Source organism: Lolium rigidum, chromosome 6 (assembly GCF_022539505.1).
Source record: "Lolium rigidum isolate FL_2022 chromosome 6, APGP_CSIRO_Lrig_0.1, whole genome shotgun sequence".
Classification (NCBI taxonomy): Eukaryota; Viridiplantae; Streptophyta; class Magnoliopsida; order Poales; family Poaceae; genus Lolium; species Lolium rigidum.
In genome coordinates, this window is record NC_061513.1 from 147,928,341 (window position 1) to 147,942,434 (window position 14,094).

At 49.4% G+C, this 14,094-nt stretch overlaps 1 protein-coding gene across 1 annotated transcript; it reads left to right on the forward strand.

Moving 5' to 3' along the window:
- The first annotated feature begins 10,729 nt into the window (after nt 1-10,729).
- On the forward strand, nt 10,730-11,704 carry LOC124667604. The gene has a single exon (XM_047204863.1). The coding sequence runs from the start codon at nt 10,858-10,860 to the stop codon at nt 11,581-11,583; it is 726 nt and encodes a 241-aa protein (XP_047060819.1). The 5' UTR covers nt 10,730-10,857; the 3' UTR covers nt 11,584-11,704.
- The last annotated feature ends 2,390 nt before the right edge of the window (nt 11,705-14,094 follow it).

The following is a 14,094-nucleotide window of genomic DNA, read 5'->3' on the forward strand; positions in this document are numbered from 1 at the left end:
CGGGATCCGGTCCCTTGCGGAACAAGGCTTGCTTCTTGGCATCGGTGGAAGTTTCTTCGGGAGCATAGCGGGCAAGACGATAGAAATTACCTTGATAATCACGAGATAGAACCACCGCCTGCGTCGGCTTCGGAAACTCTTCTCTTTTCTCATCCATCGGACCCTCCGGGATATGATATGCACGGAAAGCAGCTTTGAACTCGGCCAAGTTACGACATGACCAACGAGGCTGCATCAACAGGAAATTTTCCCACCATGAACCAGGCAGCTCCTTCAAGATGGTAGGTGGCAAAGTTCACCCAATCTGCTTGAGCAGCGTGGGCAACCTCAAGCTTGCGCTCGATGGTGCGGAGCCGGTAGTCAGCATCAAGTGGCTCAGTGGAATAACTGAACACTGGTGGGGTGAGGCGGATGAAGCTTCGGATCCCCACTTGTTCCTCATGACGCTGAGCTGTGTTACGCTCAATCCTTTCGAGAAGCCTAATGTTGTCTGCGCGATTGGCTTCATACATGGCCATAAGTTGGACCATAGAAGGAGGAGGAGGAAGGTCAGCATTCTCCTCGTGGCCATCTCCACGGCCATGACCACGACCACGGCCAGCACCACTTCTAGTACCGCCTGACATCCTGAGGAGAAGACAAAAACCATGAGACACGGATTCACCGGAAGGATTCAACAGAAGGGTAGCATGTACCGAATGCAATGAGCATGCTGAGAAGACAAGACATGTGATATGAAGATATATCATCGTATCGATCATAGTAGTTGAACAAGCATACAAAATGTACACACTACTAACCGACTCACAAACCATGAAGATGGAATGTAAAGATGACATACCATCACCATGTCACATAAAGGCAAACAATTGGATGATAAGCACCTGAAGCAAGAATAAAGGAATAATGCTTCAGTTGAACTGAGGCATTCTGGAAACTCTGAGACAAGCAACCAGATACGGAGCACTGGAAAAAAAATAACCCAAACCCGTGTATCCTAGAGATTTGAATTGATAGGAAAGAAGAGAAACCTTTTTCCAATCAAAACCAGATAAGATGACTCAGCATAGAGTGGCACCAGGTAAGGAGTAAAAAGAATCCTATTCAGAGTTTTGCAAATAAACTTTAGCTTTCAAATAGTTTTCGCAAACACTAGACTCAACATCGACCAGTAGAAGGGTTTCCTACAGGCAGTCCTGCTCTGATACCAAAACCTGTGGCACCCCCGGGATCAGGGTTAGACAAATACCAGATCTTCGTCGGACATAAGCCTAACCTTGAGCTCGAGAGACTACAGTGAGAGAATCGGTAACACAACGGTGACTCTACGACTTAAAAGAATATATTACAACTCTTAACGAGTAAGATCCAGATTATTACACGCGAGAGGTCACCGACCCAACATTCAACAAGCAACGGAAGCAAATTATGTTATTCTAAATAACAAGATAGCAAAGGGCTTAAGAAGCCATAACATAAAGCGACGTCCCAGCCCATAAGTCTCGGTGCTGCACGGGAACTCCAAACTAACCATCGATGTTAACGTAGAAACCACCTTCGGTACGTAGCGACTTCATCCGAAACAAAAGCATGCAAAGCTGAGTACGGGGACTCGGCAAGACTTAGTACAACCTTTTAGCAAAGCGGGTATGCGGGCTTTCTGGTAGATCTTCTTTTGCGTAAAGCCAATTTTCCTTTGTAAGATAAGAGAGAAGAGAAGCTCGACTACTCAGAACCTTTGAAAGGGGATAAGAGAGCGACATCTCTATCTCTATTGATCATCATATTGTATCCACCAATCTTCATCATCTCGAACCACTATCCTCGGATTACCCCCTCAACACCCGGAGAAGGTATCCGTAAACACACATTGTTTGCCAAGTTTTACGTTCAGATTAAAGTTGTCTATGATCACAGAATCCATTCCCAAGTCGTCCATAACCGTGGACACGGCTTTTCGAAAAGATTTAACCCTGCAGGGGTGCACAACTTTACCCACACGCGCCAACCGACTCTTAGTGCCAACGTATAAGCTCTCTTCCTTGGAAAGCCGGCGAGAGGGTGGTTGACCACGACCTTTACCTTCGCCGTCGCCGAGACCATGAGTCACGCGCTAAGGATTGTTCCGCCGTAACGGGTCAAGTCCCGAAGTCGGTCCTTAACGATGTGTACCGAGGTGGGTTTCCCCAGAGGCCGCAACCCCCAGCCACCACGACCACGCTTACCTGCCTATTATGTACCTTTAACCCCCAAGCAAAATGCAATGCATATGACCAGGTAACGCGTAAACTATGTGACTCATGGAATCTACTAGGCAAGTTAGTGAGTCGAGAGGGTACCATAATAGGGCCTCGTGTGGTTGTACGCTCGGTCTTGGTTCAAGAGGCGAGAACTCGGTTCCTAGGGTCGGCGAAACGAAACAACCCACCACATCCCAATGTGGCCTCTCGTCCGAGCCTTTAATCATGTTTATCAACATCTCTATACTTACCACGTCAACTCTGTCATGCTATTTTCATTTCATTGTAAAGGCTCCGAGTCCGAAGACCGGAGTAGTAGCGTAACAAACTAAGCATGGCTAAGCATAAGAGATAAAGGCTCTCGCGACGCACACATGCCAAACCTAGTTATGCTAGGAGCGAGTGGATCGGGGTATCGAGGCTACAAAGGTCGGACATGCAACGAGATAGGGTAACTCTATCTATCGATAAAAGACAGATTGAATCGTATGCGATATGTAGGAACCACGAGATAAAAGCATTTCGAAACCATAGATGAACCAGGTTAGGGCTTGCCTTGTCCCTCAGCGGATGAGTACTATTCTTCGGTGGCGTTGACGTCGGATTCCGGCTCAGATCCTATCGCGAAGAACCAAATACCGGAAAGGGAAACAAACATTCACGACATGGCATAATGCAATGCGCATACAATATGAATGACATGTCATATTAACGAAATTGAGCAACCCTAGGTGCATCGTCAAATTAAAGGGGTGTCGGCATCGGACACCGCCATATGAGAGGGTTGTATTAGGGTTTTCTACTAAGCTCCACATTTAATGGGTTCAATCATGTATGAAACATGTATAAATGAATAGGAAATGTTTTTCTGATCAATTTGATATATAAATTCATCATTTTCTGAATTAATATGAATTAATAAACAATTACTGGAATTAAACAGAAATAGAAAAAGGTTTATTGCATCATGCTGACGTCATGCTGACGTCAGCACGACCTTGAGCTCTCAGGTCGAGCAGCAATCGGCCAGCTCGGGCCGAAATCGGGCGCGCGCTTGGGGTCAATCGGCTCAGCTCGACGCGGGCGACCATATGGTGGTGGCGCCGCCCGCTAAAGGTCGCCGGAGCCGGCCGGCGGCGAGCTTCCGCGGAGGCCGGGGTCGGGCGCACGTCGCCGGGACGCTACGGGCGGAAAACGGCGAGGGAGGAGCACCAGGATGCTCGGGAGCTCACCGTGAAGCTTCCGGTGTCGACGGTGAAGCGAGGGAGGCCGGAATCGCCGGCGAGCGGCGGAGGCCGGCGGCTCGGGCGGGGCCCGATTCTCGCGGTAGAGGGCTCCCGGCGGCCGCCGCTTGGTGGAGGAGAACGAGGGCGTCGAGGCGGAGCTCCCGGCTCGTCGGCGGAGCGCGGGACGGAGCGGAGCGGCGGCGACGGCGAGCTGGCCGGGCCTAGGGTTTGGGCCGCGCGCGCTCAGAGAGGAGGAGAAAAGGAGGGGGAGGCGAATTGGGGATTCTCCCCTGGTCGGCGGCGACCTTTATATGCGGCCGGGGGGGGCGGCGAGGCCATCCAGGCCGCCGGTGCCATCCACGGCCACGGCAGCGACAGGCAGCTGCTTGGCTGCGTGCGTGGGGGAAGAAGACAAGGGGAGGTTTTGTGAAAACCCCCCTGTACTTCTGGGGTTTCCTAGGAATTTTAAAACAGGGCAAGATTTAGGATATTTGGGGTATTTTGACCCAAATTTAGAGGGATTTTTGCATCAAATTTTTAATAGAACAAAAGTACAACATTTGCAACATTGTTTCAAAACATTCTAGTGCAAAGTTTTCTCAAATTAATGCAAATGCATGCATGCTCATGAACAACTAGCAACATTTATTTGATTAGCAAAGTTGGTCTGTTACAAAGACTTAGCTGGAAACTTATGTATTTTAGTATGGGTTCCCTCTAAACAAGGGTCATAGGGGTTATGCCGAGGCTGCCTCCGTACTGGTGAAGTGATGTGAAATGACGTGAAATGAGGTGAATGTCCGGCCCAAGCCCCGTGCAGTTCCCAGGCCGACCGCGTGTCTTCACCGGGAGGCCAAGCTCATGGGGAGAGGTGCCTATACTAGAATATGTAAATGAAAGGTTAGGATTGGTAGTTCGCGTATCTGCGTACGATAAATCAGGGCCGATTACCCTCGACGAACTATTGCAATTGTTGTGGCACAAGTGTACAACCTCTGCAAAGTTTAACCTATTCGAATAGCCGCGTCCGCGGTCATGGACAGTTGGAAAGGCCATACTGTTCCGTCATCAGAAATTTTCTAAAAATATGAATGGTGAATTGTGACTTGAATTGAAAGGTGATTTTGATTTTGAATCACACCTGAGTTGTGGGAATGACACTAATGTTCCCACTTGAGTTAGGAAAATGAAGAGGTTTTGGTTTATTAAAGTGCTTATGAAATAAAGCGGCTTTATGCAAATGAAACTAGAGCTTAGAACCCCCTTACTATAGTTGATAGTATTTACCTTAGTATTAGTTTGCGAGTACTTTAAAGTACTCATGGCTGTGTCCCTGGCTATTCAAATGGCCAGGCTATGAAGAGGAGTACCAGAACCCGGAAGAAGGACAGCAGGACGTCTACGACAACTAGGATCACTCCTGACGTCAACAGTTGCCTGTGGAATAGATGGACTACTACTATGCTATTTCGCTTCCGCTATGAGTTATGTAATGGATCAATAGAACTTCTATTATTGTAATGAGACTGGATCATGTGATCCTTTATTTGTAAGACGATTATGGTATGTAATGAATGATGTGCTGTGATATCAATCTATTATGTCTCGCAAAAACAATATTCCTGGGATTGCGAGGAATGGCATAATAGGCATCTGGACTTAAAAATCCGGGTGTTGACATATACCTGGTCAGGAAGGTGATAGATTGCTTCGACTTAGTTCCCTGCATGGCAAACACGTAAACATTAAATACGAGCCCCGATCGGCTCTTAGGTTACTCTGTGGATCGGCTCTAAGAGCCGATTGCCCCATGGAACACGTTATATTTTACATTAACATGGGGATCCTTCTTAATCAAAAACAAGCTAAACTAATCTACGATAGTCTAGGGTTTTCACCGCATACCCGGAACATCCTATGCGTAGTTGAGCCTAGCAGACACGTAAGATGATAGGAAAACTGGCCCTAAAGAGGCCTAAAAACCAACATGAAGTTGATCCCCGGAACAATCCCTTTAGGACTCCATAAACCACGCCTTACGCGCTACCGGATCGTTCAACCCGTTTATAAGGCCTAACTATACGGATATCAAACCAATCCTTGAAGAACAAGGAGCAACTATAACGGACTAGATCTACTAGCTAAAGAACAAGCAGGATGCTGCCCTTACACCTAGTATAGGTGTAAGGGCAGCCAGATATTGAGGGATAGCGTAGCTAATCAAGTACATCGTGAAAGCATCAACGTCAACCCCAAAACACCTGAGATAAGGGTGTTGCTCGCCATCAAAAAGGCTTCAGCACGAGCAACACCAAGAACGAATAAACCGATACTGCCTAGATCGCACAATGCGATCTAGGCAGCATGATGCTTACCCGGGAGAAACCCTCGAAACAAGGGGTGGCGATGCGCCTAGATTGATTTGTTGTGAACGTGATCGTCCTTCTTCTCAAATAACCCTAGATACATATTTATAGTCCGTAGACTTTCTAATTTGGGAATAATCCCAACCGTGCACGAGCTAAACTCTGTCTCAATCCTAACCGACACGGAATCTACTATAATTTACAGATACACGGGCCGCTTGGCCCAAACTCTCGTACAAGGCCGATTCATGACCGTTTTACGTGCATAACTTCCAAGCCCATTTAAATCACGGCCCACCTTCTGATCCGGTTAAATTCTGGTGATAACAGTTTGTTTACAATACCACACATGTATTAATGTTTTCCTCTTAATACGGTTATAGCATGACATGAAACTAACTATAAACAATCGACATATAATAAATATCATTATTATTTGTCTCTAGAGCACTATCTCCAACAACAACATATTGTCACTTTGTTTTTGTGGTACCTACTTAAGTACCGAGTTTCGATTTTGGTATGCAAATTCGAGTTTTGAACCTAAATTTCGGTAGTAGAAATGAATGGTTGAAAGTGGCAAACACCAAGTTTCAAAATCGTGGATGTTGTCATGTATGAGGACTTCAAGTTGAACATGTATATATCTATATCGTGATGTAAGCTGGTTTGTAACGATGAACTTGACACTGGTGGAAAAAGGGCCTTTAATCCCGGTTGGCAACAGCCATTAATACCGGTTGTGCAACCGGTATTAAACATGCGGGACTAAAGCCCCCCCTTTAGTCGCGGTTGGTTACGAACCGCGACTAAAGGCCCGTCCACGTGGGCGCCAGGCGATGGTCGGGGCGGAGGACCTTTAGTCGCGGTTCTTCTGGCCAACCGCGACTAAAGGCCGCCAGCGGGTTTAGGGTTTTAGCCCCCCCCCTAAACCTGGTTTCTTTTTAATTTGTATTGTTTTATTTCTTTTGTGTTTTATTTTAATTTTGAAGGAGTTTCACATATTTACGGTACTACATACATGCATATGAATGTACAATTTCAAACAAATTTGAAATTAGAACCAAAAAGAATTCAAGAGGAATATACAATATATATTCAATATCGGATGACCAGCATATACAATTTTGAACAAGTTTCCATACATAATTTAATGCATCAGAAGTTCTACGTCCTCTACATAGTGTTCTCCTTTAGGATCGATGACTTTCCTCACGAACCATCCAGCTAGTTCCTCTTGAAGTGGTCGGAAGCGAGCTTCTGGACTAAGCATCTTTCGGAGGTTATTCCTCTTGACATTGTTTTCACACGGAACCCGCTCAGAGGTGTATCTCCGGATCATCTCACAAACATAGTATCCACATAGATTGGTCCCCTGTGGCTGAATATCCCTAGTCCCGACCCATCGACCTTTTAAATTGTAGCTCTTTTTTGAATTCACCGACCTTTTCATCTACGAACCGTCTCCAAACCCTACGAGGCAAAGAAAAATAAATGAACAAGAGAGTTATTAGTTACTTGATATTAGGAAATGAACGAAATAGGCCGATCGATATAGAGCGCAAATGAATGAAAATAATTACTTCTGCATCATTCTCTTCTCTTCTCTCTCTCTCTCTCTCTCTCTCTCCTCCATTTTTGCTGAGCTTAATCCTTGAGGATCTCCTTCACCATCCAACCAATCTTGCTCAAACTTTGAGGAGTGGTGGAGGAGACCCCGATCTATAGTTCTACCAAGAGAGATTTCACCAATACTAGCTATTCCTTAGTGGATCTTGGTGGTAGGGTTCCTTTGGTGGAGCATTGGAGAAGGGTTCCTATGGTGGAGCATTGGAGATGTGCAGCTATGGAGGCTAGCTTGGTGATGTACTAGATCCATAGGGTGTTGGGAGCATCCTTGTGTGTGGAGCTCGCCCCAACCTTGTGAAGGAATCACCGCCTCGACCGGTGTCTTAGTGGAAGAGGGAGAGCACCTTCGTGGAGCTCTCTCGAGGAAGAAGGTGAGGCCTTCCTTCGTGGTGTGGCCGTCTAGTCTCTTGTGTGAGACTAGCACCTCCTCAACGCAGACGTACTTCCTGTTGTGGAAGGAACTGCGGGAAACAAACCTCGCCTCGTCTCCGCGCCCCCGGTTGTCTCGCTCCTTACTCTCGTTATCTTGTTGATTCCTTTACTTGTTGCACTTGTCCGATAATCATTGTAGGATCACCCCTATTGCTAAAGTTCTCACCTTTACCTTCCGTTGCATAAAAATTGAAAAAGACTAAAACTTGTCGTAGCGCCATTCACCCCCCCTCTTGTTCGCTACGATCCATTCAGACGGACTAGTCAATTGTATTTTCACCTCTCGTACATCAACGGATGCGCTTACCGTAGCAGTTGTGTCTTGCGGGAGCAACTTGAGGGTGGGGATCCCACTCTAATTCCCCACGGTAATGCGGTCTATGATGGGTTGCATCTATCGGCGAAGGAGTTTTGGTTAGAGCCCAGAACTGTTGTCGTGGTCGGGGGCCATCCTTAATTGGTATAAGTACACCGGCGAGGACCCAGGGTCGGGGATTGCAACAAAGGGTGGGTTTGCGAGGTAGCGGAGGAATATGATTGGCTAAGACCTTATACCGGGCCTCACACCAACGAAAGTGTGGACGAGAATGATCACTTGGTTGGCACCAAGGTTAAGATCTCTTATGGGTAAAGCAACACACCTCTGCAGAGTGTAATGAATCGTGACCTGTCACTCCCTGTTCCGGGTTATGGAACTGCGAACGCTGCCGGAAAGGAACTCCATGAAGTTCTAGTAAACCGGTGAAGGCTGACGGACATAGTTCTTCTGAATAAAAGCAACCTTTTGAAGAAATGGTTATGAAAACCTGCATTGGTATTAGACTTTCTGGTCTAATGCTGTAGCTAGTGCATTAAACACCTCTTTCTAATAGTGAACTTGTTGAGTACGCTCGTACTCATCCGACTCTTAAATCCCCTGCTTAGATATGGAGGCATCGAAGGAGGATCTACAGTGCAATCGAAGACCGAGGAGTCAACAACTACTTCAGGGGACAGGAACTGATAGAAGAGTCAGACACCACATCCAACAAGGAGAAAACCTAGATTAGCAATAGAAAGGAACTAGCTTCCTAAACCTAGCTCCTATTTAGCTAGAATCTCTTCATAGCCTATATAAATAGTCAAAACCTCTACAAGTAGAGTTAGTGATAAGACTAGACTACGAGTCGTTCTTCCGGAGTTTATTTGCAGTCTTACCTCATTGTAAAATTAGGAGGCTGTGATGATCTTATGTAACAGAGTCTGTGTGTAATTCTATAGACATGCCTTGGACCCGCATATGTTTCTGTTGTACCACTCTGAGCGATGTAATACTAATGGAACGGTGTTTCATTGGTGTTATGTCAGACTTCCATACTACACCATGCAGTGGTATGCCGGGTCCCCACACGAACTGGACATCGTGTGAGGCCTGCGGGGACGTGCACATGCCTGGCGGCTGGCGACTCAGCTACCGCCGGGTGCCCGTCCCTTCCGTGCCTACGTGCGAGCCAAATATGAGCGCCGAGACCCGGCGAAGGAGGCAGTACCTACGGCCGGACCTCCGCGCCGATCCCGCCTACGACATGGACTCCGGCAGCTGTCACGTGTATCTCGTGTCCGAGAGGGATCCGAGGAGGAGGGCGGGCTTCTTGGGTGACAGGGACTTCCCCTTCGACCGTCCACCGGCGCCTCGTCGAAGAAGAATGCAGGCGTCGATGCCTGCGGACTAGGCGCCGACGCCTACGCAGGACGACCACGACCACGGCGACGACTACAACGAGGCGGTGGCGTACCACAACAAGGAGGCCAATGACGACAGCGACGACTACGTCGCGTGCATCTTCCACGAATGGCAGTTGGCCATGGCGGAGGGCCGGGAGTTTGAGTACCCGGACAACATAACAGACGACGAGATCGTGAGGCTCGGCGTCCTCGTCTCGGTGAACGACCAACCTGTGCAGCCGTCGCTGCCCCGGTACGCCACCAGCATCATGCCGCCGGGCCTGTCGGAGGATGAAGCCCTACGACTGGCGCTACAGGACTCGGCCACCCCACCGCCGCCTCCACCTCCGCCATACAACCCGTGGGGGCCCCACCTCAGGCATGGGCTCCTCCACCTCCGCCACACGCATGGGCGCCTCCGCCACAGCTATAGGCATGGGCTCCTCCACCTCCAGCACCTCCAACACCGCCGGCGCGCCCGCCGTACGTTCCGCCGGTTTCCAACTGGCCGTGGATGGTACCAGAGCTCGTCGTGATCGACATCGACGAGGAGAACCAGTAGGCGCGGACGTTTAGGTTTTTTTTAACTATGTAAATTATATTTTCATGTTATAAAAAATGGAAATTCGAGAAAAAAATACGTCCTGCTGCTGGAGCCACCCGACGTAAATGGCCGCGCGATCGATTTCGACGGTCAACGCAAACAGACGTACGCAAACATTTTCGAATGCTAAAATACGACTGGTTCGTTGAAGATGCCCTAACTCGGATATATCAGATATGTATGGCTCCAAGCCTCCAACAAAAAGTAAACAGAGTTCGTTTTTGGGTTCCCCGAAGCCCCGAATGGATTGGATCGTTTCTGCCAACGAAATGAAGGCCTCGCCCCTTCCATTCACTTCGTGTTTCTCGGACTTCTAGAACGGGCTCACTCACACCTTACTGCGCGGCGACACGTGTCCCACGCCGCCAACCAAACGCAGAATCGAAGCTACCGCCTCAACCATCCATTCAGTTCCTGCCCACTGACGCGTGGTCTCCAAAGCTTGGTACGGCCCACCAGTCAGCTTCCAGCTGCGCTCCCTCTTATCTCCATCGCGCGCTCATGCCACATCGCCCTCCCTTCACTTCCCGCCGCCACCGGCTCAGGCCTCAGGCCGATACAAACAAGGAACCCCGACCCAGGCCAGCCAAGTAAAAGGAAAGCCACCGATCAAATTATCTAGCCATCCTTCAAACGCAAAAGGCGAGGCGAGAGCCATGGAGGACAGAGACCACCATAACCTCCCGGAATCTTCGGATGACTACGTCGCCGTCGTCGACGAGGATGAGGGAGATGAAGACGGCGGCGGGTTCACTTTCCCCGCTCTGCCGTTCGCGGCGGAAGGGTGCATCGTGCCCGTGTACCCCATCTTCGGCCGGCCCCCGTCCCCCCCGGCGCCGGCGCCGGAGACGGCCACCGTGCGGCTGCCGCTGGGGCGGCTCCTGCTGGAGGAGCGGGACTTCCGTGCGAGGCAGAGGGACGCGGAGGAACGACCACCGCCGGCGCCGCCGGACGAAGTGGGCGGCGAGCTGGAGGGCGTGGCGCCGGAGAGCTACTGCCTCTGGGCGCCCGGGCAGTCCGCTCCGGCGTCCCCACGGGTGTGCCGGAAGAGCGGCTCCACGGGGTCGGTCCTCCGGTGGCGCAGCATCAGCGACCGCTTCGTGGGGCGGAGCCACAGCGACGGCAAGGAGAAATTCGTGTTCTTCAGCGCTGGCTCAGGGTCTGGGCCTCCCAACCAGGACGAGAGCGGCCGGAAAGGGGACGGAGCTGTCAGCGCCGGTGACCGTGGACGGAGCTATTACAGCAAAGGTGGTGGAGGAGCAGGAGGAGGGGGAGGCGGCGGCGCTGCTGGCCGGAGGAGATCGTATCTGCCGTACAAGCAAGAGCTTGTCGGGCTGTTCGCCAACGTCAGTGGGTTACGGCGGAGCTATCCCCCGTTTTAATGCGTTTCTTTCCTTTTTCTTCTTCTTTCTTGTCCGTACTGCCTTGTCTGTTTTCGTGTGCATAGTGGATACTGTGTTTCCGTAGGGCTAGAAATATATTTTGTGTGTTCATAAATTAGAATGGCATCTCACGGTATGATTGCTGCACCCCCATGGAGCTCTCACAGCGCTTTGGATTTTCGGCCGTCCAATCGAGCTGACGTGGCGCGATCTCGGCCGTCGTTCTGTCCAGGGCGCTGAGGCCCTCCCGCAGACCCACTTTTTATCCATGGGTCACTAAAAAGCCCTCCCGGCCCGGTGTTGCCGCATCGTGTGCTCCTCCCCAATCCCCGCCTCTCTTCCTCTCCCCAATCCCCGCCTCCCCTGCCTTGAGCCGCCTCTTCTCCTCTCCCCAATCCCCGCTCCCCATTCGCCGCCTTGAGCAGCGCCGGCGGTTGATGCGAGAGAGAGAGGAGCAGTGCACCATCTCGGCGACCTCCTCCGCGGCGGCGAGCAAGGCGCGAGTGACGGGCCACCGCGGGCGGCGCGACGGCGGGCTTGCCCTTGAACCGTGCGTCGACGTGGCGCGAGGAGGGCGTCGACGGCGCCGCGAGCTCCGGGCCGGCGGCGGAGAGGCGGAGCACGGGGCGGCCAAGAGGAGCGGCGCCGGCATGGTCACGCTACGCCCCCGTTCTGGACCTCCTCGCGCCGTTCCGGAGGTGGAGCAGATGGGTGCTCTAGGGGCGGTGCTTCGGGACGAGAGGTGGAGGAGCAAAGACGGGGCGCCCGCTCCAAGAGCAGCTTGTTATTCCACCCCAATGGTTTCCATCTCGCGGACGACGACGCCATTCCGCTAGCCGGCTGCGAGTAAGACGGCCGAGATCTGCGGATCTGCACATCCATCTTACCCAAATGAAGCCAAGAAGTGAGAGATCAGAGGTGAATAACGCTCAAATCTCAGGTGAGAGAAACCCAAGCCAGATTCATCTCTCCCTCTCCACGTGATTCCCACCTATTTTCTCAGTCCCGTGCGAGAACCACCACTAGATTTCTATTTGCGTGATACTTGTGGTGCCTGTGATGGCTTGTGAAATTAGAAGATCAAATTAGGTTATTTCCCATGAAGGCATGCACTCGATTTGTACTCCCGGTTTCTCCATTCTGGTGATTTTGTGACACCAGTAATCCAAGTATGCTTTGTAAATCAAAGTACCTCAATGTCTACTGGTGCTTCCTAATATTTTTCCCTACCATCTCCTTAAGCCAAACCATAATCTGTGCTCCACTCTCTGGATTTTTTCTATAAAGCTTTTCCCTAAGATTGCCTTGTAATCAGTAGAAGAAGAAAATTGTCCTCCGTCCGAGTGCAAATCTTATCATTAGATTGGTATATTAGATTTATCCATATCATGAGATAATTGCTTGCTAATCCAAGCTTTATTGTTTTGGATTTTGTAGGAGGTTGAGAAGCAGTAATATGTACTGAGGTAGAACTCAAAATATTGTGGCAGGTATCCCCGGCTGTTCGTGGAGTTTCGACATAAGCGAGACGTCCCCAGCTATGATGCACCATGAACTTGAATCTCAGCTGCACACTTGACAAGCCATTGACTCTAAAGGCGTTAGGTAAAGATGTACATTGCCACATGCTATGAATGTAAAGGATTGACACATGCAGTTTTTGTTTTAGATGGAGTCAGATATTTTTGTTCCGTACTTTAGGTTGATGCCGTGACACTATTCGTGTGCAGCTATATGCTTGACATTGATTTCACAGTGAGTTGATTTATTATGCTTGAATACTACCTTCTTTTCCCCTTAAATTTTCCTAATTTTGTGTCCTTACTATCTCTAAAATCAAGGACATCAGTGGGCAGTGTTGAAGATGGGGCTTGGCATCATGATGAACAGAGCAACCGAGCTTGCCCTGCTGGTTGGCACTGCTCAAACTGTCCCTCGGACCAATTGAAATGTATGAAACTTTGCTCTTTAATGATGAGATTGGTTTGATCCCCTGCATATTAGAAGATTTAAACTTGAATGTGTTGTTTTGGTCATTTTGTATTTTGCTACAGGTTGTATTAGGTAACAAACCATAAAACGTCAGATGGAGTGGAGATATCAAACAGATCGAGGTTTTCCCTATTTCCCTTGCATTTGATCTGACACATGCTTGATTCATTTTAGTAGTACAAGATTGATTTTATTTATTATTAACACATGATTATATGGTACACGCCAAGTTTATTTTCCTTCCAATACTTCTAAGCATATAGTCCTGCAAATTTTACTCAAACTTGCAAGCGGTTTTTTGTGCAAATTTGAAATGCTTGGCTCTCTTCTTTGAACTAATTTCTCCTTTGGATATCTGCAGTATTTTTTATCCCAAGAAAGCTACTCAGATATCAGCTGATTAGTGTAAACGCCAAGGGCATGAACAAGGGCTGCAAATGTTGGAAATATCTCGATGATGCCCGGGTGGTGATATTCTATGTGTCGCTCAACGACTATGACCAACCGGGAGTCTCCGCA